General features: G+C 42.8%; 1 protein-coding gene across 1 annotated transcript; it reads left to right on the top strand.

Annotated features, from left to right (window-relative positions):
* The first annotated feature begins 571 nt into the window (after positions 1–571).
* On the top strand, positions 572–21774 carry aadac (arylacetamide deacetylase). The gene is made up of 5 exons (XM_080428021.1): positions 572–1601; positions 4394–4622; positions 9580–9649; positions 18892–19063; positions 19852–21774. The coding sequence occupies exons 1-5, from the start codon at positions 1461–1463 to the stop codon at positions 20476–20478; spliced, it is 1239 nt and encodes a 412-aa protein (XP_080284147.1). The 5' UTR covers positions 572–1460; the 3' UTR covers positions 20479–21774.
* The last annotated feature ends 1110 nt before the right edge of the window (positions 21775–22884 follow it).

Here is a 22884-nt window from a genome sequence, read left to right as displayed (position 1 = left end):
GTGGGCCTATATGACAAACACAGACAAACACTGCACACACTGACATTATTCCACACAAGGTATAGGTTTGTCAGTAGAGTAGGCTAATGTGCGGAAAAGGCTGAAGGCACACTATGATGTCATTGTGTAAAGACAGCTGCAATGTGAGGCTCAGAGAGTCAAATAGCAATTATTGCACTTTTATCTAAGTCATGTTTTAGGCTATAATTAGACAGCAAGATAAAAAAAATTAAATAAAAAAAGCTCTTATCACTGCTTTGTGAGGTTACATGACAGCTTTACTTTTAATTATCACACTGCTTCTCAAACATGTTACATGTGAGAGCACAGGTGTCATCATTGCCCTCATAGCCAACTCTGCACTAGGAAAGTGATGCATTTCGCAGCATCCCCCCTGTAGTTGTATCTGCCTGTCACCATAATTAGCGTAGGTTGCCTCACAACCACTATCTATTCCCTCTATAGGGCAACACGATTATGCATCGCCAGAGGGGTTCTCTGGTTCTCGTATTCCTGAAGTGACTTGGGTATTTATAGCCAAGGGAAATAGAAGCATAACAGACGGACTATACTGCGTGCAGCAGAGGTGCGTCGGATATTTGGACTGATTCAAAACTCAAATGAAAGACTGCACTACAGGGAAAGATCCGTGGACCAGCTATGGTTTTCAGTCGTTGTGTAGCAGCAGTTCCGTCCAGAGGAGTAATAGTCTATTAAGGACAAAGTTTGCTCGCTGCTCCACGCGGGGTTGAATAGAGTCAGAGTGCCCGGCTGCCTGGACGCTCGAGCGGCACCTGAGGAATTTGCGTCGCGGGCCAAAGGACTGGCGGCGGTAACCGGAAGACTCGCCCCAAAACACGCTCGCCCCTATTTTTTTCGTCAAGTTTTAGGAATAAGGTTAGGCACCGTTTTGGCACCGTTTTACTGAGGTTACGTTTAGGAATAAGGTAAGGTTTAGGCATAGTTTTCTGAGGTTACGTTTAGGAATAAGGTTAGGTTTAGGCATAGTTTGACTGAGGTTACGTTTAGGAATAGCAGGTGGCGACCGTTCCGAGGTCGCCGGATTTGCCCCGGGGGCGGCTGTTTTTTGGGGCGAGTGTTTTGGTTTTTTCGGGACGGCTTGCCTCGTGAGCCGCTGGGGGGGCGCGGCGCGCGCGCCTGTCTTCTCATCACCAGCCGGTCGGTACATTAATGAACCCCGCGTTTCCACCGGTGCGGAGGACTTGCTGTAACAGGGCCACCGACATGCGTGACGGGACGTGCAGCACGGCAGTGATAACCACGATGAAAAGCCCCGGTCATCCTCCTCCACGCCGATAAATGACCTTAATAACAAGTGGCCTATATATCCAACATTTAATAGCAGCTTATTTGCCCGCACGGGAGTGAATTGTTTACCAAGCTTAGCGTAACGTCCTATTTGTCCAGCAGCACCTTGTTGGGGGACCGTGCGGCTAAAAATGAGGCTGAAGGGTGTGTTTCTAATCCTGTTCATGGGCTCCTTTACCGCTTATTACATTTATGAGCCCATTCCCGAGGAGATAGGGGAGAGATGGAAACTTATGCTGACCAACTCTTTCTTCAGAAGTCTCAGCCATCTGGTAAGTATAGCCACAAGCGTTTTCCCCTTATTTGTTTGTCCTTTTTTTTGCCTTCGTTATTCATATAACAACATTATTGAAAAGCAATTCTTTGTTTCAATTCAGCTCACCGTGGGTTTGTTGCAGTTTTGTTTTCCTTGTCCCATGCATTGTCAGGTTAAACGTGTGTTTTGCTGAGGTTGCTGTGTAGATTTAGATAGGCTACCAGATTATGTCAGAGACTAATCCATGTCTATTGTATAGTCCTCAGGTCCTGCTCACCTGTTCTAATTATAGAGCCTATTAAGGAAATCTATGGTCATGTTTATTGCTGTGATTAGGCTGTGATGTCACATCCTTATATGTCTGCAAGCAGTGGTGGAAGTGGATTAGGCTATATTTATTCAGTAACCTAAAATTAACAACACCACAATGTCAGAAATAGTCCTGACATTTTACTTGTTTAAAAGTACAAAAGTATTGGTTTCAAAATAAAAATATAGACTATGAGCAAATTAAAAGTGCTTATTATGCGTAATGGACCATATTTCACAGTCATATTTTTGGATTGTATGCATGCATATGCATTAATGTGTTTATCACTTTAGCTGGTAATGGTGCCATATTGATAACCTAGCATATAGCCTCATAATAATATATCATCATTTATCAGTTAATGTATATTTTGTATTAATCATAAAGCTGCAAAGTAACTAACTAAAGCTGTTAAATAATTGTAGTTGATTTGCCTCTGACATGTAGTGGAACAGAAGTAGCCTAGAAATGATAAAAATGTAAATACTAAAGTAAAAGTATAGGCTACCTCAAAATTGCATGCTACTTGAGCACAGTACTTGAGTAAATGTATAGAGACATTTTGTGGTGGGGAACAAAAGTAAAATGATATTTTTAGCACATAATTAAAAGAACAAATATAAAGAATTATGAATTGTACTCAAGTGTGGACAAAATAAAGCCAGTCCTTTTCAGTTCTATGAGCAGTTCCATCATACTTGACGTAGTATTAACTTTATGGATTGTGAATCCTCATTTCAGGGAACTTAATATTCCATTTACAGTACAAACATTCTAAATGTACTTTATTATTTATTCATCTACTGTATATATTATTCATGTTTTAAATTCATAAACAGTTTTTGCTGGCCTCTTTCTGTGTCTGTCTCACTCGCTCATACTTTCATGCGTCAACACAGCACATCCACGCACACGCACGCGCACAAACCACAAAAGGAAACTAATGTTTCAGTGTAACTGTTTCAACCAATACAGTACTGCAATAATGTACTACAGCATAAAAGCCAAACAAATAAACAGAGGAGAAACTGAACTTTAACCACTTAAACCCCATATGGTTGAGCGGAGTCCCACAGGGCTCTATACTAGTGTATTTTCTGTTTTCTGTTATTGTGGGGAAAATTGCTGATCGAGTCCAGTGGTGGAAAAACTACTCAAATGTTTTACTAAAGTAAAAGTATCAATACCGCTATGTAGAAGCACTCTGTTACAAGTAAAAGTCCGGAATTTACAAAAAAATTACTTGAGTTAAAGTACGAAAGTATTGGTATCAAAATGTACTTAAAGTACCAAAAGTAAAAGTACTAAAATGTTTGAAAATAGCAGATCTACAGATCACAACACGTCGTGATGCGACCATTGTGAGCTTGTAGATCTCCTATTTTCAAATAGCCTAGGTATAAAATAGGGCTTAAGTGGTTAATGTATGTTTTATAATGTAATAATTTATATCTGCAAAGTATGTAGTAACTAAAGTTTTCAAGTAATTGTAGTGGAGTAAATGTACAATATTTGCCTCTGAGATGTAGTGGAGTAGAAGTAAAAGTATAGACAATTGGAAATACTCCAGTAAAGTAAAAGTACCTAAAAATTGTACTTAAGTACAGTACTTGAGTAAATGCACTTAGTTACTTTACACCACTGCGATCGACGCAACGCGCTGTGAGCTTGTCGATTATTAAGCGAAAGCTTTCCACACAGTGCGGATGCTGAGGTTAAGGGGGACATTATCTAAGTCCAATTATAATTTGAGGACAGCCATGTTTTTAGGTCAGTTTTAAATGTGGATGGGGACTCGAGAAGGTTCATGGCTGTTGGTAGGGCATTCCAAATTTGGTGGCAGTATAGTCGAATGCATTTTCCCCAAGTTTGTGTCGAATCTAGGGGGGAAAAGGTCATAGGAGCTTCCTCTGGTGTTGTGCCCATGAACAGTTGGCTTTTCCTTGTGCAGAACTTTGAATGGATTTATACTTGAGTGAGTTTAGTCTCATTTGCAGGATAATATAGGGGATCCTGACAGTGGATTTTACAGATGACTGCTGAACTTGCTGTGATTATGTGTTCAGCTGATCTGTGTTATGCACCATCAACCTCTGACTGCCTGCCTCACATGACCAGTCATGCACTTATGATCTTTGAAAGAGTTATTTCTAATGGGGATATATACTCCTGTTGACTTTTAGTCATATGATTTATGTTTCACAATGCGATATTCACCAAGAGATGTGTTATATTGTAGTCACACAATTGAACACATAAGCCCTTTATTGAAGCTAAAAGGTGGTGTATGGGTTCTTCCCAGTGCTGTTAGCTGCCTCAACTCAAGATGAACTCTGAACTGTCAGCCATCGGAATTGTCTGCCGCTGGTGTCCATATGTGTTTGTCTTTGTGTTCTTAATGTTTACCAGCTGTATTGAATTGAGAACGTGTTGAACAATACAATGGACTATATGTTCCTTTATCTGCCTGTCTTTTCTGTCACTCACATTCTCTCCAGGCAGACTTGAGCGAGTTACTTGGCCTGAAGGACTACATGGGAGTGATGTACTTCATCACCCTGGCTGAGGGGGTGGTACCTGTGTCTGATGAGTATGTGCAAGTAACAGAAGAACAGCTTGACGGGGTGGAGGTGGTGCTGTACCAACCCAAGCTGCCGGGTGCTCACACTGAGCTCAGGAGGGCTGTCATATACCTGCACGGAGGAGGATGGTGTCTGGGCAGCTCCCGTGAGTGGCGGGTTAATCTTCTTTGCCACTGAATACATTTAAGAAGAAAAACTTTTAGTAACCACAATCAATGCAAATATATTTTCCAATAAGGAGTTTGAGTAGGAAATATATTCCAGAAACAAGAGAAATGGTAGATGCCTCTAATCCAAAAAGACAAATGAGAGAGATGATCCAATATTAGGTGGAAAGGGTATTGAGAAATTGAGATAAGATTCAATAAGACCTTTGTTGATCCTGTGAGGGAAATTCCGTCGCCAAAGGCAGCACGGCAGTTAAGATACAGTTACAGGGCAAGGAAATGTACTGTGGATACAGCAGGTTAAAGACACCACACACAAAAGAAACGCCATCAATAATGAACAAAATATACAACAGTATACACCCTCAACAATGAAGGCAGGACCAAAAAATATATGATTGTACACACAGTAACCATGTCAGACATTGTCCTTACTGTAATGAGCTGTTCTTACTTCAGAGCTAGCCTGGGCAGCATACCTTTTCGGGTCTATGATCCGGTCGGGAGCGGAAGTAACCCTACGTCACCAGGCGCGTCATCCGTGTCATCAGGCGGCCGGATGGGCAGATCCGGAAAAACTTCACCCCAAAATAGGTCTGTCCTAATAAAATCCTTGGTGCGGCGTAGTTTAGCTTATTTTTTAAATATAAATGTGAGTGTACTTTCCGGAGACTATTTAGCGTCTGTATTATCCCACGGGGAAATTCTATTCCATTTAAATAGGGATTGGGGAACCAAAACAAAGCGGCACTGCAAAACCGGATGGGCAAAATCCGGAAAGAGATTATTATTATTTTTTTTTCCTGTAGGCGTGGCCTAGACATGATCACACGGGTCTTTAATAACGCATACCAGGCTTTCCTCCGAGGTGGAAAGACTGGTGACGCGAGGTTACTTCAGAGCTAATTATACAATTGAACGAGCAGAGCAACTATCATGTGCCTCATTATAAATCTTCATAGCTACCAGCACAAAAGACAGTCTAAGCCTATTGTCTTTCCCATTGGGGTAGATGAATCTATCATTTCCCATGCTGCTCAATTGCCCCACGATCTCCATGTGGAGGGGGTGTGAGTGGTTGTCCATAGGATCCAGCTTCCTCGCTATGCGCACCTTCGCCAATCATCACCTCCTCCACCCCGTCGAGCGAGGGTAGCATGTTCAGGTTGCTCGTGTCCCCGGCATTAATGTGATCCCCCAGCAGGCAATCGCAAGGAAGAGCATGATGTTTATTCAGGCACATAATCAAGCTCCTGTAGCTTTCAAACAGATAGTCAGCTGATGTCTCAGCTGAGCACGTACAGTATCAGTTCAGTCTCTCTCACTGTGGGGGATTTATTGTAGGCCCCCTGCTTTATCCTGTATGCCAGTGGTTCTCAACCTGTGGGACGGGATCCCCAGGGGGGTCTTCACATGATTTTGGGGGTCTCCAGATGACAGCGAAGTGATGATTTAAAGACTTTTGAGACATTTTTGATACCTAAAAAAAGAAAAAGAATGAAAGAAAAGAAAAAAGACCATTATTGCATCAAAAGTAATCAACAAACTATGCTATAAAAACGCCTTGCAACGCGAGAGCTTGTAGATGGGCTATTTTCACAATATGTATCTGTGGAACCGAGTCAAACTAAATGTACTCCTACAGTTCCAAGTGCTTGTCAGGGTGGGGGGTCCCCAGTTCAAATATGATCATTTTGGGGGGTCACAGCTTGAAAAGATTGAGAACCACTGCTGTATGCTACAGGATAAGGAGGGGGGGATCTGAACAGAACCACGAAGCCAAACATAAAGGTATTGCATTGTTTATGCTGCTAATAAATATTAATGGTCCTGACTGAAGTATTGATATACGTATCTCTCTGATGTCATGAAAATATCCTCGATACAAATTGGTTTACACGCACACACACGCACACCCCCCTCCACACACACACACACACACACACACACACACACACACACACACACCGCCTCAGTAACCTGAGGAAATATTGCACCGTCTGCTGGAGTGATGGTACCTCAGAGGGTGGCCAGCCTGGGTAAGCCAAGACGAAAGGAATTGAAATGCAATTTGACACAGTTCACACTGTCTCTACAATCTGTTGAATTGATAATAAAACAAGACACAGTCCAATAGCTGTGTGGCTTTTCTGTACGATTGAAAAGGCTTTCTGACAGTTACTGTAGCTACTTTCATTAGAAGTTATCTGGCGAACTGGCTTGAAGTATCTCTCTGGTGTCACATAGCCTACATCTTAAAACGTCAGTAAAAATAGTTCTTAAGGCTTACTGTAATGGGAGAATATACTTGGGCTACATTGATGTGCATATATCCTCAACAATGCCGACTAGAGATGCACATTTGTGATTAAATCCTTAATCGATCGATGGTTCACCTTATCAATTCCTCATTGATTAATTGATAAGTGGTGATTTACCTGAGAACCTGAATTTACCATTACTATTACAAACTGCATAGTAGCACTAGCACCTGAGATACTAGAGCCAATGCTGAAATATTTTGTCCTGAAAATACTGTTGTTTAAATTAAAGGTGACATTGTTTTGGTAAAATAATCGTTACAGTAGATTGCTCTATATATTCTGATAGCAATCATTATAGAGTCTGTGTTCAGTAACAGGAGTCTCTCTGTTTCTCCAGCTGTTTAGTTAACAGAATATGCATTTTCAAGTCGGAATACCAATTTTATCCTATCAAGAGAGAGAACTCATACATTAAAGAAGCTGATAAATTGGTACTCTCTCCTGATTGGCTGAGGCAACAAACCTGAAAATGCAATTCAGGTTTATTAATGGAGAGACAGGGAGACTGTTATTGAACAACAAACATCACACGCTAGCAATGATTATTATCAGAACACAGAGTTTTAACTTTTCAACAAAATACTTTTCCTTTTAACCAAAACATATCATCCAATTATCCTTTAATCCAACAACGAAGTAGTCCCTGTAAACCGTTACATCATTAATGTATCAACTTTAATATATTATCCTTGCGTGTAAAGGTATTCCATGATTGACAACACAGTGGAAAGCAGTGGCATTTTGAACTGCTTATTATACAGTAGGTCCCATAGGACAATTACTGAAAAGAGTGAGCATATTTTCAAACCAACTAACCATGACCCTTAAATGAACCGCACGTTCATTGGGGGACAATTACTTCAGCGCTGTTAGTACACCTAGGGACTGCACGTTTCATCACCATGGATGGTGGTTAGAATAATGAGTGGACATGCCCACGGCATCAACCTGAAAGAGTGAGATGTCTTGCGATCAGCCGTGTGCTAGCAACGATACTAGCACCTCCAGTATAGAACCAGGGACAGATTGTTGCGACACTATGTTTTTGTTGGTAATCAGTGTTCATTTTGTTGACTAAGACTAAAAGACCTAGACCAGGGGTCTTCAACAGGGGGTCCTCAGAGTTACTACAGGGGGTCCGCCAAATCTTTGTGTGACGTGATTTTTTTTTCACATTAACCACTTGAACCCTAGCATCCCTTTTCTGAGGAGAACTTAAGCCAAAAATAGCCGATCTACAAGCTCACAACGCCTCGCAGCGCGAGGCGTTGTGAGCTTGTAGATCTGCTATTTTTTAGTTATAGGTGTAGAGGGAAAAAAGAGCAGCAAACGTTTATCTGAAATATTTTTTTTTACAATATAGAGGGGGTCCCTGCTTCATCTCTCTCTCAGCTAGGGGGTCCTTGGCCTGAAAACATTGAAGACCCCTGGACTAGACTAAGACTGAACAATTTCATGTGTGGTGTGTTATTCAAAAGACTAAGACTAGAGACTAAATCAGAATTTGCTGTCAAAATTAACACTGTTGGTAATAAAGGGAAAACTGACAAAAGAAACTCTGTGTGTCACAGAGCCGTAACAGCATTTGTGGTGAAAGGACTACACACACTGTTACGTTAGCCAAGCATGCTACGTGGGTTGCTTGACACTGGGCTTGTAACAGATGGAAACGCGGTGTTGCCATGACTTAGCCACGTAACACACTGTAGGTCCTGGTCCTGGCAGATAAACGCATAGGTCCTTGCAGATACAGTATGTAGCCATTGTTTGCAATAATGAACAGTGGTTAGGAAAGCAGTACTGCAGAATGTTCTCTGGTGTCTGGCATTTTGTTTGAAAATACAAAATGACTATCCTTTTTCGTCAGGGCTGGTATGGTCGACTTTAATGGTTTAATATAATCAATTAAATTCGTATCGGAAATTAGTTAAATGAAGGCCTATACCTGTACTGCACTTTTTTTTTTTTTTACTTTCTGCATAATAATTTGACACATTGTTTAGGTGGTAAAACAATACATACTTTTTTCTTGGCTTTTAAAAGTAATCTCTGTCTCTGATTCTATAGTAATAGTATACAGTGATTTATCTAGTTTGGGAAGTGGGGCCGGGGATAGATGGGGAGGAGGAGGAGGTTCTATTGAAAAATAATAGCTCAGATCAGAAAACAATTGAAGAATGGAAGTGCTAGTTATTTTTTTGAGACTATGAACTTAGTTCAAAATTCTAAATTGTGAACTATGAAGTCATTTTTTTGTTTTTGTTTTTTTTAAGAGCTAGCTCTTGTGAAGTGTGAACTTGCATAACACTGAAGATGACCTCATTGAAGATCGTTGTGCTCCAGCATTTCCCAGCTTTATGCCACAGTCCTATTCTGGAAGCACTGAACCCTCATGGTTACGAGAGGCTAAAATGCAGAAACTGCCTTCCTTCCACAGTACAGGATGTACTCTAGCAAAATGGTGTGGTGTTCTGTAAGAGTAACTTTGACATGTGTGGCTGCTACACAGTAAAATCCAGAGTGTTTAACTCTGAATGTCAAACCCTTTTTACACTCTCACAGTTAAATTAACACTTGCACGGATTCTGCTGTGTATTATGTGTCCATGCAGGGATGAGTCCATATGATCTCCTGGCCAGAAAAATGGTGACGGAACTCAACGCGGTGGTCCTCAATGTAGAGTGAGTATGTCACTCTGTATCCATTGACTTGACGAGTTCTGCTGGGGCCCAGTGGTTATTTTATTTGCATGACATTTAACAACCGGCTGTGAGAGGGAGGACTGTGCATTATGTATAAGTCAACTCTGAGCCTTATGGTTATTGAAAAATAATGCATGCCTCAGAGACTAATTACTGCAGTTTTCCTCCACAGAATGTATAATTATTTGGCTCAGATTAGATTTTCTTGCTTATATGGCCACGTCCCAACAATTAGTGTTGGCACTATCTCTGCCAACCTTGCAATAAATGTTACGTTATATCTCCAGCAACGGGGGGGAAGCCACAACGCCTTAGAAACAAGTTCCAACTGAGTCAGTCAATTGACAATAGTCATGTCTTTTACAATCAACTGCATAAGGTTTCATGTTCCCCCTAAAATCTGAAAGTTATATTGAAATCCATGTTGTTACAGTTTGTAACTATTGTTAGCTTGAATAACCATACAGTGTTATGTTTTCGCCCCGTCCGTTTTTCTGTGTCTGTGTCTGTGAGCAAGTACTCGGGCACTGACGGATCGATCAGTGTGAAACTTTGCATGCACACTCCAAATAGGTCAAGGAAGAACTTTATTTCTGCCTTTCCGCCATTTAGCATTTTCTTCAAATACATTTTGCTACAGCTCCAACAGATTTTCTCCAAATCTCACACAAATTGCACCACATTCTCTCTTGAGTCATGTGGTCAAGATGTATCAGTCAGTTTTTATATTCCATTCTGATTAGCTATATTGTCTTGCAAAATTTGCAGGAGGGCCCGTTTTGCAAAAAAAATTATGAAGCTTAATGAATGCCATATTTGTAGTAACCCACATTTGAATAACACATTGAGGGGCCTCTAAACAATGCAGAGCTAAAAGTGATTTTAGTTCCACCCATAAGAAGTACCACAAATGCTATCAAATAAGATTGAAATTCTCTTCTTTTTTTTCCCACACAAAACAAAGTAAGGGGCCTCCAAAACCGCTTTCACTTCTACCCATAGGGTAAACGTCTATCGTACAAACTATTTCTCCCCGCAGCTTCCTTGTGTCCTGGCGGCTGCAGCCCACGACTCACATAGCACTGGGTAGACAACCAGATCTGGCTGAGCACACTTTTCTTGTTTTGCATATTAATTAAGACCACAGCCATGCGGTTATCTGAAAATAATGCACCCTCTGGCTAATCAGAATTGAGTATTGTCTGTGGCCATGGTATAAAGGTGATTAACACTATTTCCCTAATGGATTATACACGGATTTCTCTCAACTTTCCTCTTTCCACCCACACACAAGTACACATACACAAAGCATATAATTCTGTTGTTGTGGTAGCCCCCTGCGCCTGTCCATCCTCATTATTCACAGTATGGCAGAGGGGAGCTACCAGGTTTATGTTAGGCCAGGTCTTGCCAGCCAGGCCTTCCCTGTAAAAGCAACACTGGACTCACTCATTCCACAAACACTGTAACCCTCTTGTTCAGCCTCCCACTTTTGCCTTCTCTGAATGTTTTAGTTTTTGCAGTTAACAGCACAACGTGAGAGGGCAATGTGCCTGAAGTGCCTTTAAAATCATAAATTTGCCTTCTCTGAATGTTTTCGTTTTTGCAATTAACAAACATAAAGTGTGAGGGCAATACGCCTTAAGGACCTTTAACATGATATAATGGTTGATCCACAAATTGTATTCCAGTGTTGAACAGGGGAGAGTGTAAAATGATTATTATGTGCTTGTGGTTTCCGTATCAGATATTCCTAGGTTCTGAAACCCAAGCATGAGTAATAATTTATAGAACTATAGTTCTCTGAAAGCACAAAGTGGATTGAATCCTAATCGTGTCGACAGCAGGTCGGAGGCCAAGGCAAAGGAAGAGCGGCTGTTGTGACATTGTTGACAAAACCTATCTTAAAGCTTAAATATTTGGATGTTATTTCAACAGCAATACCACAGTGTTGCAACACATCCAGGGCCATACGGTACCTATGTTTCCAGGGTCCTATGTTCCCCAGGTCAGTATTGTCATTATGTGGATAGCCTGCAAACATTAGCTAGCCTTGCACCCACATCATTGTCATGCACATATGTGCATGTGCACTTTCAAAACAGGTGATAAACTATTCTGTCCACAGCTTGCTAATTTGGATAGTGAACTTGTCAAGGTGTGAGGCCATCGGCTGCTCGGCATGGGTAAAGACAAACGATAGGAAAGCAATACTGGCTATCTCACATTACTTCCTGTATCTGTGTGACGTAGGTGCCCGTGACCGTCCCTTTAAGGGACCAGAAGTAAGTTGTCAGTCTCTTAATTCAAGTGGAGAAGTGAATGGGGTGGAGCAGAGCCTTCTATTAGAGAGTTGCGCCAATGAGGGGTCAGAAACGGCGTCGGTCACGTGGTTCATGTAGCTGGAAATAGTGACAAGGAGCCGCCGACTTCAATGCATTCCATGAACTTCCGGTTTAGGGATTTGTCACTATTCGCCAATGTATGTGTATGTAGAAGACCTGGCCCGAAGAAGTGAACGGAGTTGGCGTAACTCTCTAATAGATGGCACTGGGGTGGAGGGGTGGGGAGATGATGTACGGCCCCAGTGGCCAATGAGGCGTCTACGTATTTGTCTATGGGCTCAACCAGTGAAAAAGTAATAAAGGACTTTGATCTAAATGCATTGCAATTAGCAGACTCGGCAAAGCTGGGCTACATGGCACACCGGTATACCGGTAATAGTGTTTTTGTTCATGAATGTGTGTATAGTCAAGAAAGTGCAGCATTACAATCAATTGTGTTGGCTAGAACCTACAGTAACACTTACTGTAGCGTTGCTATGGTGACGTTTCGGCAGGTGGTCATCTGATGAAGGCCATGTCTATGTACAGTATATAGCAACATACATTTGTTGTAATTTTTTAATAAAGTTTTTCTGAAAACTTAGGTCAGGATTTAGAAGGCGTTTTTAGAATCAGACTTTTATTGTTTTGAACTGTTGTTATTCTAAAAATGTAATTGCCACCCCCTAGTTCTGAACATTTCATTGCTGCTATGTTTTCCAGGCCGAAGGAATGGCAGAGACTATGTTTTGCACCCTGTCCTGTGTGTGTTTGTGTGTGTGTGTGTGTGTGTGTCCGTCCGTGTGTGTGTCCGTCTGTGAACAGCTAATCTCCGGCACCGTTGGCATCTCAGCAAAACTTTGCACACACACTCCCTGGATGCCAAAGCAGAACCTCTGCCCCAAATGTTTCACATGCGCCTTTTATAGCACCACTGGGAGGCCGATCTTTGCAAAACACATTTTTTGACAGTATTCCTACATATTTTGTCCAAACATCACGCAAATACAAAAAAAACATCACGGTACACATGTTCTCTATAGTCATTAGTCATGTGATTAAGACGGATGTGTTTGATTTTTCATAATCCATCCTGATTGGCTAAGATTGACATCTAAAGTTTGCAGGAGTGACCCGTTTTGAACGCAGCGTCCGATTGCGGGGAAATTTGCAGGTACATTTTCACTACGTTTAAAAACATTTTATATTACTCCAACAAATTGTCCGAAAATCACGCAAATCGGTACACATTATCTCAATAGTCAAGTGATCAAGACGGATCAGATTTTTCAATATTTTCATATTCCATCCTGATTGGTGAACTCCGAACATTGCTGGCCCACAATAACCTACCTGACCTGGCGGAGACCTGTGCTCAGAGGAGCACTTTTTCTAGTTAAACCTATTTCATCCCACGGGGGAAATGTGGTTTTCAAATGTGGTTTTCAGCTTCACCCAGCCGAGTGCTTCTCAAGTGAGTACGGGGGGCAGTTAGGGGTTAAGTGTCTTACTCGGGGATCCCTCGACACATTGCCTGGGCACGAACATGGGACCTCCTGCTTCCCAGGCGGGCTCTCTACCCATTCAGCTGTGACTTCCCATTATGATGTGGGGCATGTGATGTTTTTCTTTGAAACCCAGTATTACCTTTTGTATTTTATGCCAATGTTGTTGCACAGTCTTGCGGACATGCCACACCAACATTGCACAACTTGTATGAGTGAGTAACAATTAAAACCTTATGGATTCTTCTTGCATCTACTACTCTATACCCAGAGCCTTCTATTAGAGAGTTGCGCCAATGAGGGGTCAGAAACAGCGTCGGTCACGTGGTTCATGTAGCTGGAAATAGTGACAAGGAGCCGTCGACTTCAATGCATTCCATGAACTTCCGGTTTAGGGATTTGTCACTATTCGCCAATGTATGTGTATGTAGAAGACCTGGCCCGAAGAAGTGAACGGAGTTGGCGTAACTCTCTAATAGATGGCACTGTCTATACCCTTTTCCTGAACATCCACATGACCACAGACTAGTTTATTTATATATGGTCAGCTTCTGACCATGTTTATCAAAAAGTTTTAACACATACTGTGCCGCACAAGACATATTTATGCTTGGGCAGTTTATGTTCTCAGAAACAAAGTGGGTTATAAATTGTGTAAATTACAACATTGGCCTGTCCAAACTTCCACTTCTGACCAAACCTTCACTCCTTACGATGGTTTAGGTGGAGCGTGGAGACAGACCAGAGCAGGTCACGTGTCATGTGCTGATCATGCAGTTCCATGTCTGATCACAATGCTTATAAAACAAATGTCATAATTTGATCAATAGTATCTGTAACAGGCTCTATTAGTATACTTTATAACTAATATAGATGAACAACACAACTCTTTTCTTATACTTTAACTCAGGAGTGTACTGCATGTAATCAACTGTTAAAGAATTCCTCAGCATAACATTTATGTTTCACACAATATAACTTTGCAACTGAATTACTTGTAATGTCTCTTTTCTTTTAAACAAACCAAATATTAATGAACTTAAATGTACTTTTCCTATCTAGGGGTCAGGGTAGACTGCCTGAGTCCCCTAAGCTGTGCAGGCGTTAGTCAGCCCTGTTTATCCACAGCTTTCTATCTAAGACACTGGTTATTATAAGACCATTCTGACTGGTCTTTTTATCATGCGCCCTGATGTCTCTGGAATGACCGGTTTCTCCAGACTGAGGGCAGCTCGATGTTGTAGGACCTTGGTGTCTTGGCTGGACCTGTGATGGTCCCAGGCTGGGTGCTCAGTGTTCTTCACCCAGACTCTTTGTCCTGGTCTGAGCTCTTGTCTCTGCTGTGTGGGGTGTCTTTAATTGAACCAGGATGCTTGTTTCTCCTTCGTGTCCTGATCCTTCTCTTTGAAAGCCTGTAGGTCCGGCCACCTCGGCTCCAACTTCTCCTGACTGACGGGCAGGGGCGTCCTGATGTTTTGACCAATCCGCAGCTGTGCAGGAGATGCACCTTGTGCCAGTGGTGTGGCTCTGTAAGCCATGAGGGCCTTGTGTGGATCCTCTCCCTTCTTCAGGAGAGATTTGACCGTTCACACAGCCCTTTCAGCCTCTGAATTACCTTGAGGATAACAGGGGGTGCTGATCAAATGTTTGAAGTCGGACTCTCTGGCAAAGTCTGCAAATTCTGCTGCAATAAATTGGGGACCAACTGGAACAGATCTGCTCCAACACGCTGCCATGGCCTGTCCGGCAACGGTGTTCGTCAGCAGTGGTTCGGGGGCATTATGAGCCTCCTTGGCAGTTTCCCACTTTCTGCTTTATCTGCTTTGACAGACCTGGCCAGCATATGGATTGTTGTGCTCTGGTGATACACTTTGTGATTCCCTGGTGACCTTCTTGAACTTTGTTCAGCATCTCCTCTTGCATAGAGTCAGGGATGACAAGTCGTTCGCCTTCCATCAGCAGTCCATCTGCAATCAGCAGGTCCTGGTGATACTGCCAGTACTGCTGAAGCTCTGGTGGGAGAGCCTTGCTGATAGGCCATCCAGTTTGCACCAGGTTCTTTAGTCTTTTGCAGATACTGTCTGCATCTTGTGTGGCTCTGATCTGAGCCAGCCTCCAATCTGATGCAGGTAGGTGGTCCACCACTTGGTTGATGTACACACCAACATCTTTCTTCAGCTGTATTTCTTCCGCCGTTGGCGGTGCTTGGATTGGAGACCTAGACGGTGCGTATTCTGTAATTAGGTACTTCACCAGTACATGTTCAATCAGTCACAGTCTGAATCTCAGGATTCTAGGGGGCAAGTCATCAAGGGCTCTGCTGCCCAGCAGGGAAATGAGGGGTGTGTGGTCTGTCTGTGTCAGAAAGTCCATCCCTAATAGATAGGACTGAAAGCACTCACACGCCCAGGTCAGTGCGTCTCTACACTCCGCCTCCGTCATGCTGCGTGAGATGGAACCCCTCCGAGTCCAAATGAGGAAGCGTCTGCTGCAACTTTTGTCTCTCTGTTTGGGCAGTATTGTGCCAGGACAGTGGTTGAGCTCAGCTCCCGTCACAGCTCCTCGAATGCCCGCTGCTGCATGCTCCCCCACGCCCAGTCGCTGTCAGCTTTGAGCAGCTCTCTTATGAGCTGTGAGAGCTCGGCAATACGTGGCGAGAACTTCCCTATATAATTTACCATGCCCAAATATCTTCTTACACGTGCAATATCTTTGGGTTTGGGCATGTCTGTGATTGTTTTAATTTTACTTGGGTCTGCTTCTAGGCCCTGACGATGTGACCTAGGAACTTGACACGGTCCACAGCAAACTGGCATTTATCGTCATTGAATGTCAGCCTCTCCTTCTGTAGTCTCTCTAAAACACTTTGCTCAGCCTATGGTCATGTTGTTCACGCGATGACCCAATGACAAGGATGTCATCTGCATGACACACTGTTCCTTCCAGTCCTGCCAGCATCTGTGTTAGCATCTGTGTTAGCCTCTTCTGAAAGTGCTCGGGTGCTAACGAAATCCCCAATGTCAATCTGTGAAAACAGCACCTCCCGAACGGTGTGATGAATGTCGCCAGGGGGACTGATTCTGGGTGCAGTGGTACCTGCCAGAAGCCAGCTGTGGCGTAGAGTTTTGTACAGCTTGGCGAGGGTTTTGTCGACTGTCGGAAGAATGAGTCTTTCACGGCAGCTGTATCGAGTTAGGTGGGTCAGATCCACGCAGATTCAGACTTTTCCGTTGGTGCCACAACAATCCTGCACACCACTCTGTCGGCTTATCGATGGGCGCAATCACTCCCAGAGTCTCCATTCTCTGGATCTCCTCTTTAACTTTGTCTACAAGTAAGACGCGCGAACGCGGTAAGCGAACGCAGCTCGAAAACTAAGGCGTTTTTTTTTTTTTAAATACCAAAAAATTCTGCGTTAAAAGGAGCATCTTAGAAAAATAAAAATTCACCCCAAATAAAATTTGAATGTTTTTGAACAATTCAACAAAGTGTTTGAAGTGCCTGTTTCACCCACTTCCGGGGGGCGGAGCCAAAATCCGAGGCCGAAGTATTTGTTCGTAGACCCCGACTTAGGGGGGGTAGAAAAAGTTTCGGAGCGATTCGGGCACTTTTCATTTAACATGGGGTTTCAATGGGGAGTTTTTAGGAGCCTTCTCCGGGGCGTGGCTTCCGGGGGAAAGGGCGGGCTTAAACGCAACCTTGACAGGTGTGTTCAGTTTTCAAAGACCTTTCATTTGATGTATGGTACGTCTATATTGGACATTTACTTGGCTGCACACAGCTGCACATAGGCAGTGCACACAGACACACAGAATCGCAGACACACACACAAGCCAAGCACGGTTTCATAGTAAGCTCCACTTGCGCGGAGGCGCGCCTTCGGCGCGCCTCCTTCCGCTGCGTTCGCAATCAAGGGTATAGGTACACGGCGTGGCAGTGACAATGCATAGCGCTTGGCATCCTCTGTCAGCTTAATTTTGTACAAGCCTTGCAGGCTTCCCAGGCCTGTGAAAACTTTGGGTTACAGCCTTTTAATGTCAGCTGTCTGCTCCTGAATACTGTCAACTGTGTAGGCTAACTGCAGTGCTTCAATTGCTGGCAGACCAATTAGTGGGGTAGCTAATCTTTGTATTACAAACACTGGTTGTTCAGTTGTCGGGTCTTTAAATCTTATGACGCCATTGAACTGACCTCTCACTTGTAGAGTGTTGTTGCCTAGTCCCAGCAGTGGGCCATGCTGCTTCTTTGAGTAGACTTTAGCTGGAATGGCTGTCACGTCCGCTCCTGTGTCCAGCTTAAAGGTGGTTTGTTGGCCATTCAACATCACCGACTTCTGCCATGTTTTTGACTGACCACCTGCGGACACCTGTCCCAGTAAAACAGTCTCTACCTCCTGTTCCTGGATTTCATCCACGCTTGGCTTTGTTTTACAGAGGGCTGCATAGTGGCCTTTCTTGTGGCATTTCCGGCACTCTGAATCCCTTGCAACACAGTTGTTCAGGTTATGTGGTGGTGCTTTGCCACATCGTCCACAGCTCTTCTGCCCTTTTTCATAGTCATTTTGACCCTTGCCTTGGGCACTTTTCCCTGTCTGAGTTTGTCTTTGATTTTTTTTTTTGAATTTCATCATATCAACATTAGCTTCTTTCTGGTCTGGACTATTTGTGTAATTTACAGTGGGCTGCTGTTTCTTAATCTCTTCGTGTTAATTTTAGGACAGCTTTTGCCAGCGTTAATTCACTGTCCATCTGCAGGCTCTCTGACAGGCCCTGGTGTTTTATGCCTACCACCAACCTGTCTCTAATCATGTCCTCCTGCAGTGCACCATGTTGGCAGTGTGAAATGAACGATTCAGCTGATTCACCTGGCTCTTGACCTCTTTTGTTAAATCTGCATTGTTTGTAGATCACATTATGTTTCCAAATGAAATATTTATCAAAAGCCTCTTTTACTTTACTGCATTTATTTTTGTCTGTGTCACTTAAGCTCAGTGTGCTCAGAATGTCATCAGCTTTATCACCCATGGTGAAAGCTAATGAATTTACTTGATAGTCTCTGAACCTTTCGAATCTGCGGATCCAAATGGGCGAACTTGGAAAGTCTGAGAACTCAAAGTTTTCTGGTGGACTTATGGAGAACAGGGAATCCATCATCTTCTTTCTGTGCCGTTTGGCTATTAATTTCTTAACCTACACACATTGGTTCCTATCAATATCGCCACAGTATCTTTATAGTTTATAATAAGTTTATTATTTATCATTGCACTGAATCTGTCAATCATCATCACCACTGTCAAAGGGCACATTTCCATAGGCTTAGATTAGACTGTGTGTTTAATGGCTTTTAATGCTCCAGTTTTACCTGTGCATTTCTCCTTTTTTGTTTCGGTTAGGTACCGCCTGGCCCCAGCACACCACTTCCCTGTGCCATATGAGGACGTTTACCGCGTGGTCAAACATTTCCTCCAGAAGGATGTGCTTGACCAGTACTCTGTGGACCCAGGACGTATCGCTGTGGCTGGGGACAGCGCTGGGGGGAATCTGGCAGCTGCAGTGTCTCAGCAGGTACTCAAACTCATGTATATTTTTCATTTTAACAGAAGTTATTTATTTATGTACATTTTATTTTAGAAACAGATGGGTCAACAATAACTGATGCATAGAAAATAAGATGCATTGCATTATGTCAATGACAGTGGTTGAGAGTAAAAGTAATGCTCTGAATATCAGTGAAGCCAATGTTTCTGAACATATTAAACCTGCCCTAACCTCTTGTGCAGTTAGTGCGTGTGTGGGATGGGGTGGTCGTGAGGATAGTGGCGATACCGGAGAAAAAAAACATGTATTGTTTTTTCAGTGGGTCTCCCTGTCTCTCCAGCTTTTTAATAAACAGAAAATACATTTCAGGTCTGTCACCTACTGTATTTCATCCTATCGGGAAAGACAACACATTTAACAGCTTCAATTTTATATTGTTCCAATTTTGTATGCTCATTTCTTAGTTTCATCACTTTCAATTTCACGTGTTTTCCTGTATCCTGTATGAGTTCTCTCTCCTGACTGGATGAAATTGGTATCTCGACCTGAAAAGTTATTTCTTTCATACTTAAGAGCCCCTGTTACTTGCTATTTAGCATGTATTTTAACAACAGAAAATATATACTGCATATCTCTTACACCCCCTTTAATTGCTCTGAAGCTGTTTTCTCTTGTGTAGGTTTATATAGAGCTAAGGTTTAGATATGTCAACGCTTGGTGGAACGTTGCACCACAAATGCAGTTCATAGCATACTCATCCCTTACCTAAATACTCTCTCTGCCAAACTCTCGTTTTTTTTCCTCTGTCCCTACAGTTACAGCAGGAGCCAGGGCGGCGGGTTCACTTGAAAGTCCAAGCGCTGCTGTACCCGGTGCTACAGGCATTGGACCTCTACACCCCATCGTACATGCAGAATCAAGATATGCCCCTTCTGCCACGCACCCTCATGGTGCGCTTCTGGAGTGAATACTTCACCAGTGACAAGGCCCTCTTCAAGGCCATGCTGGCGAACACCCACAACAGCCCCGAGTCAGCGCGCCTGCTCAAGTTTGTCAACTGGAGTGCTTTCCTGCCCGAATCCTTCCACGGGAAATACAACTACAGTGCTCCCACTGTACCACAGGACGCGGGAGGTGAGGCGGCCAGTGTAATTGTGCCGTCTCAATCCATCGCCGATCCACGGGCCTCGCCGCTGCTGGTACCAGATGACACTTTACGCTCTCTACCCAAGGCCTACGTGCTGACGTGCGAGTACGACGTTCTCCGGGATGACGGCATCATGTACGTCACGCGTCTCCGTGCTGCCGGCGTGGAAGTGACGCACGAACATTACGACGCGGGTTTCCACGGAGCACTGATGTTCACGGTGTGGCCCACTGACTTCCTGATTGCACGCCGCATGACGGAAAACTATGTCAGGTGGCTCAAGGAAAACTTGTAAAACTGAAGGAAAAAGTGTTCAGTGGTCATTCCTGACAGTGCAACTGTTTTATGTGCTAAATTCTTTTTTTTGTACATTTTGTCTTGGAGTTTTCTTCTGCATTAAATCCATGTCTTCTCTGAGATACCAATGAGACCATGAGGTTTTCGCTTTTCTTTCCCCAATCGCAAATTGAGTTTTTGGAATACGTTAATCTTAATGAAGCAGAAAATGGCTTCTGACAGTTCTACAGTGCTGCAAGGCAATATTTAATTTGGCAAAAGTTGACACATTCATCAATTGCAACTGATTTTGAAACCTAACTGGGCTTGATTGTTCAAGTCATGTTTTTCACATTAAATTAGTGTTGAATGATTGGTTTGCAAAGCAAAAGCTTGCCGGATTATTTTCCAGCACATTACACTAAACAATCACAAGCTTTATTCAATTAATTTAAATATATACATGTTGTATTCATTTAAGAATCTGGTGTGTTGTGCACTATGATAATGTAGAACATAGAAACTTAAAGGACTGCACAGAAACACATGTGCTCTGGTAAGGGTATTTTATGGGTATTTAATTACAATCAAAACAAGTTCTGGCATCTGGTTTCATTTCAAAAAGCACTTCTAAAAAGCATGGCGAAATATTGGGCTTCCTTTCATTTCAACAGTTACATAATGAAGAAAGCTTGTGAACGTTGCCAAACACTAATAACTCGTTGGAATGTGCACACCATGGACATGCTGTCTGCCACTGGTCTACTGGTGTACAAAACGTAGATCTCATATAGCCCCAAGGTCCAGCCACCATGTGAGATGGAATGAAACATATCTCCATCAATCTCTGTCTCTCTCTCTAATATCTGGTATCTTTCTTTACCTCTCTCTCTTACAGCGTGACTGCTCTGAACATTAAATGACTAGCAGAGACCACAGAGGGAAAAGCTTAAAAAAAGGAAAATATCATTTTAGAGTGACTTTGTCTTTTGTGTGTTTGTGATCAAATATATTATCAATGCTTTGGGACTGAAAATGGGTCATAGTTGATAGGAAACAGTTGGACGTCAATGCAATAACCAATTGAAGTTGCTCCCCGGAGCATCCCATTTTTTTTTCTCCACATCTCTTCTATATTGAAAACAGAGAGAATCCATTGACTTCTATAACCAAATTACACTTGATCACCAAATACTGTATAGCTGCTGACTCATCATAAATCCTTGCCTGAGTACTGCACCACACCCCTCCTTAACATAATACTTGTAAATAGGATGTGTATTTAATTTTTTGTCCCCTGTGCAAATGAGAAGGGACGTGTCTATTCTGACAATAAATTGAATGATCGTACCTCTCAATTCTTGACCATGTCTTTGTTTCCCTGCCAAAAGTGACTGTCTCGTGTGCGTGTGTGTGTGTGCGCGTGTGTGCGCGCGTGCGCGTGTGCGTGTGCGTGCGCGTGCGCGTGTGCGTGCGCGTGTGCGTGTGTGTGTGTGTGTGTGTGAGAGAGATGCTGCCAAACACTGGTGAAAGCATGAATGCAGCTACGTTTTTCCAATCATGAACACACTCATACTGCTGTGTAGTGGCACTTGCCCCCTGTTCCTAATATGGGTTAAATGCAGAGGACAAATTCCACAAAATGTGCAAATGTACTGCGACAAAAAATACCCCAAAGTCAAGGTTTATGGTGTGTTTTTGTGTGATGCAGTTAAGTTTTATAATGGGTCTATTGTGTGTGGGAGCATGGGTTTAGACCATAGAGTAATACAAATAAGGTTTAGACGTATGTAAACTAAAAGGGAGAAGTACAGTGCCAATCCTAAGAAATGCAGAAGCACTGAAACAATATAACTGACCAATAATAAGGCTGAGAGGGATACTACCACATAGAGAGACAATGTGCAGGACCAAGCCATCTTTGAGCTGCTTGGGTAAAGGATTTCCTGTTGGAAGTAAAAAATTATAATGTAGTACAGTCAGTGTGTGCAGAAATCCATAGCTACAGTATGCACACCTACACAAATTCTGTTTTTTTCCCCCAGATTACTGAGAGGATGATGGATGAGTGCAAACGAGCCAATTATATAAGGAGGTGATTTAAATAGGCCATTCTCACTGTTAAGGACACAACATCATCAAGCCACACACACCTCCCTTTCCCCTCTGGGAATACAGAGAACTTGCACAGCTTATTTATGAGAAGAATTGCATTCATAGATTCTCTGTCATTTTATCCTGTATACACTATAGTTTTGGAGCAAGGATCTTGAATGTGTGCATTCAATACGCGCGCACGCACACACACATGTTAGTATGCATGCATTTTATCCATCTGTATATGAAAGCTAGAGCTTGTAGGGAAGTAGGCCTACTGTTCTCATTATCTTCTCAGACTATGGAGGGATAATGAAAGAAACGTGAA

This window comes from Gymnoscopelus braueri, assembly GCF_963280865.1.
Source record: "Gymnoscopelus braueri genome assembly, chromosome: 5".
Taxonomy (NCBI): Eukaryota; Metazoa; Chordata; class Actinopteri; order Myctophiformes; family Myctophidae; genus Gymnoscopelus; species Gymnoscopelus braueri.
The sequence above is the reverse complement of the archived record's forward strand: the minus strand, read 5'-3'. Positions and strand labels throughout refer to the sequence as shown.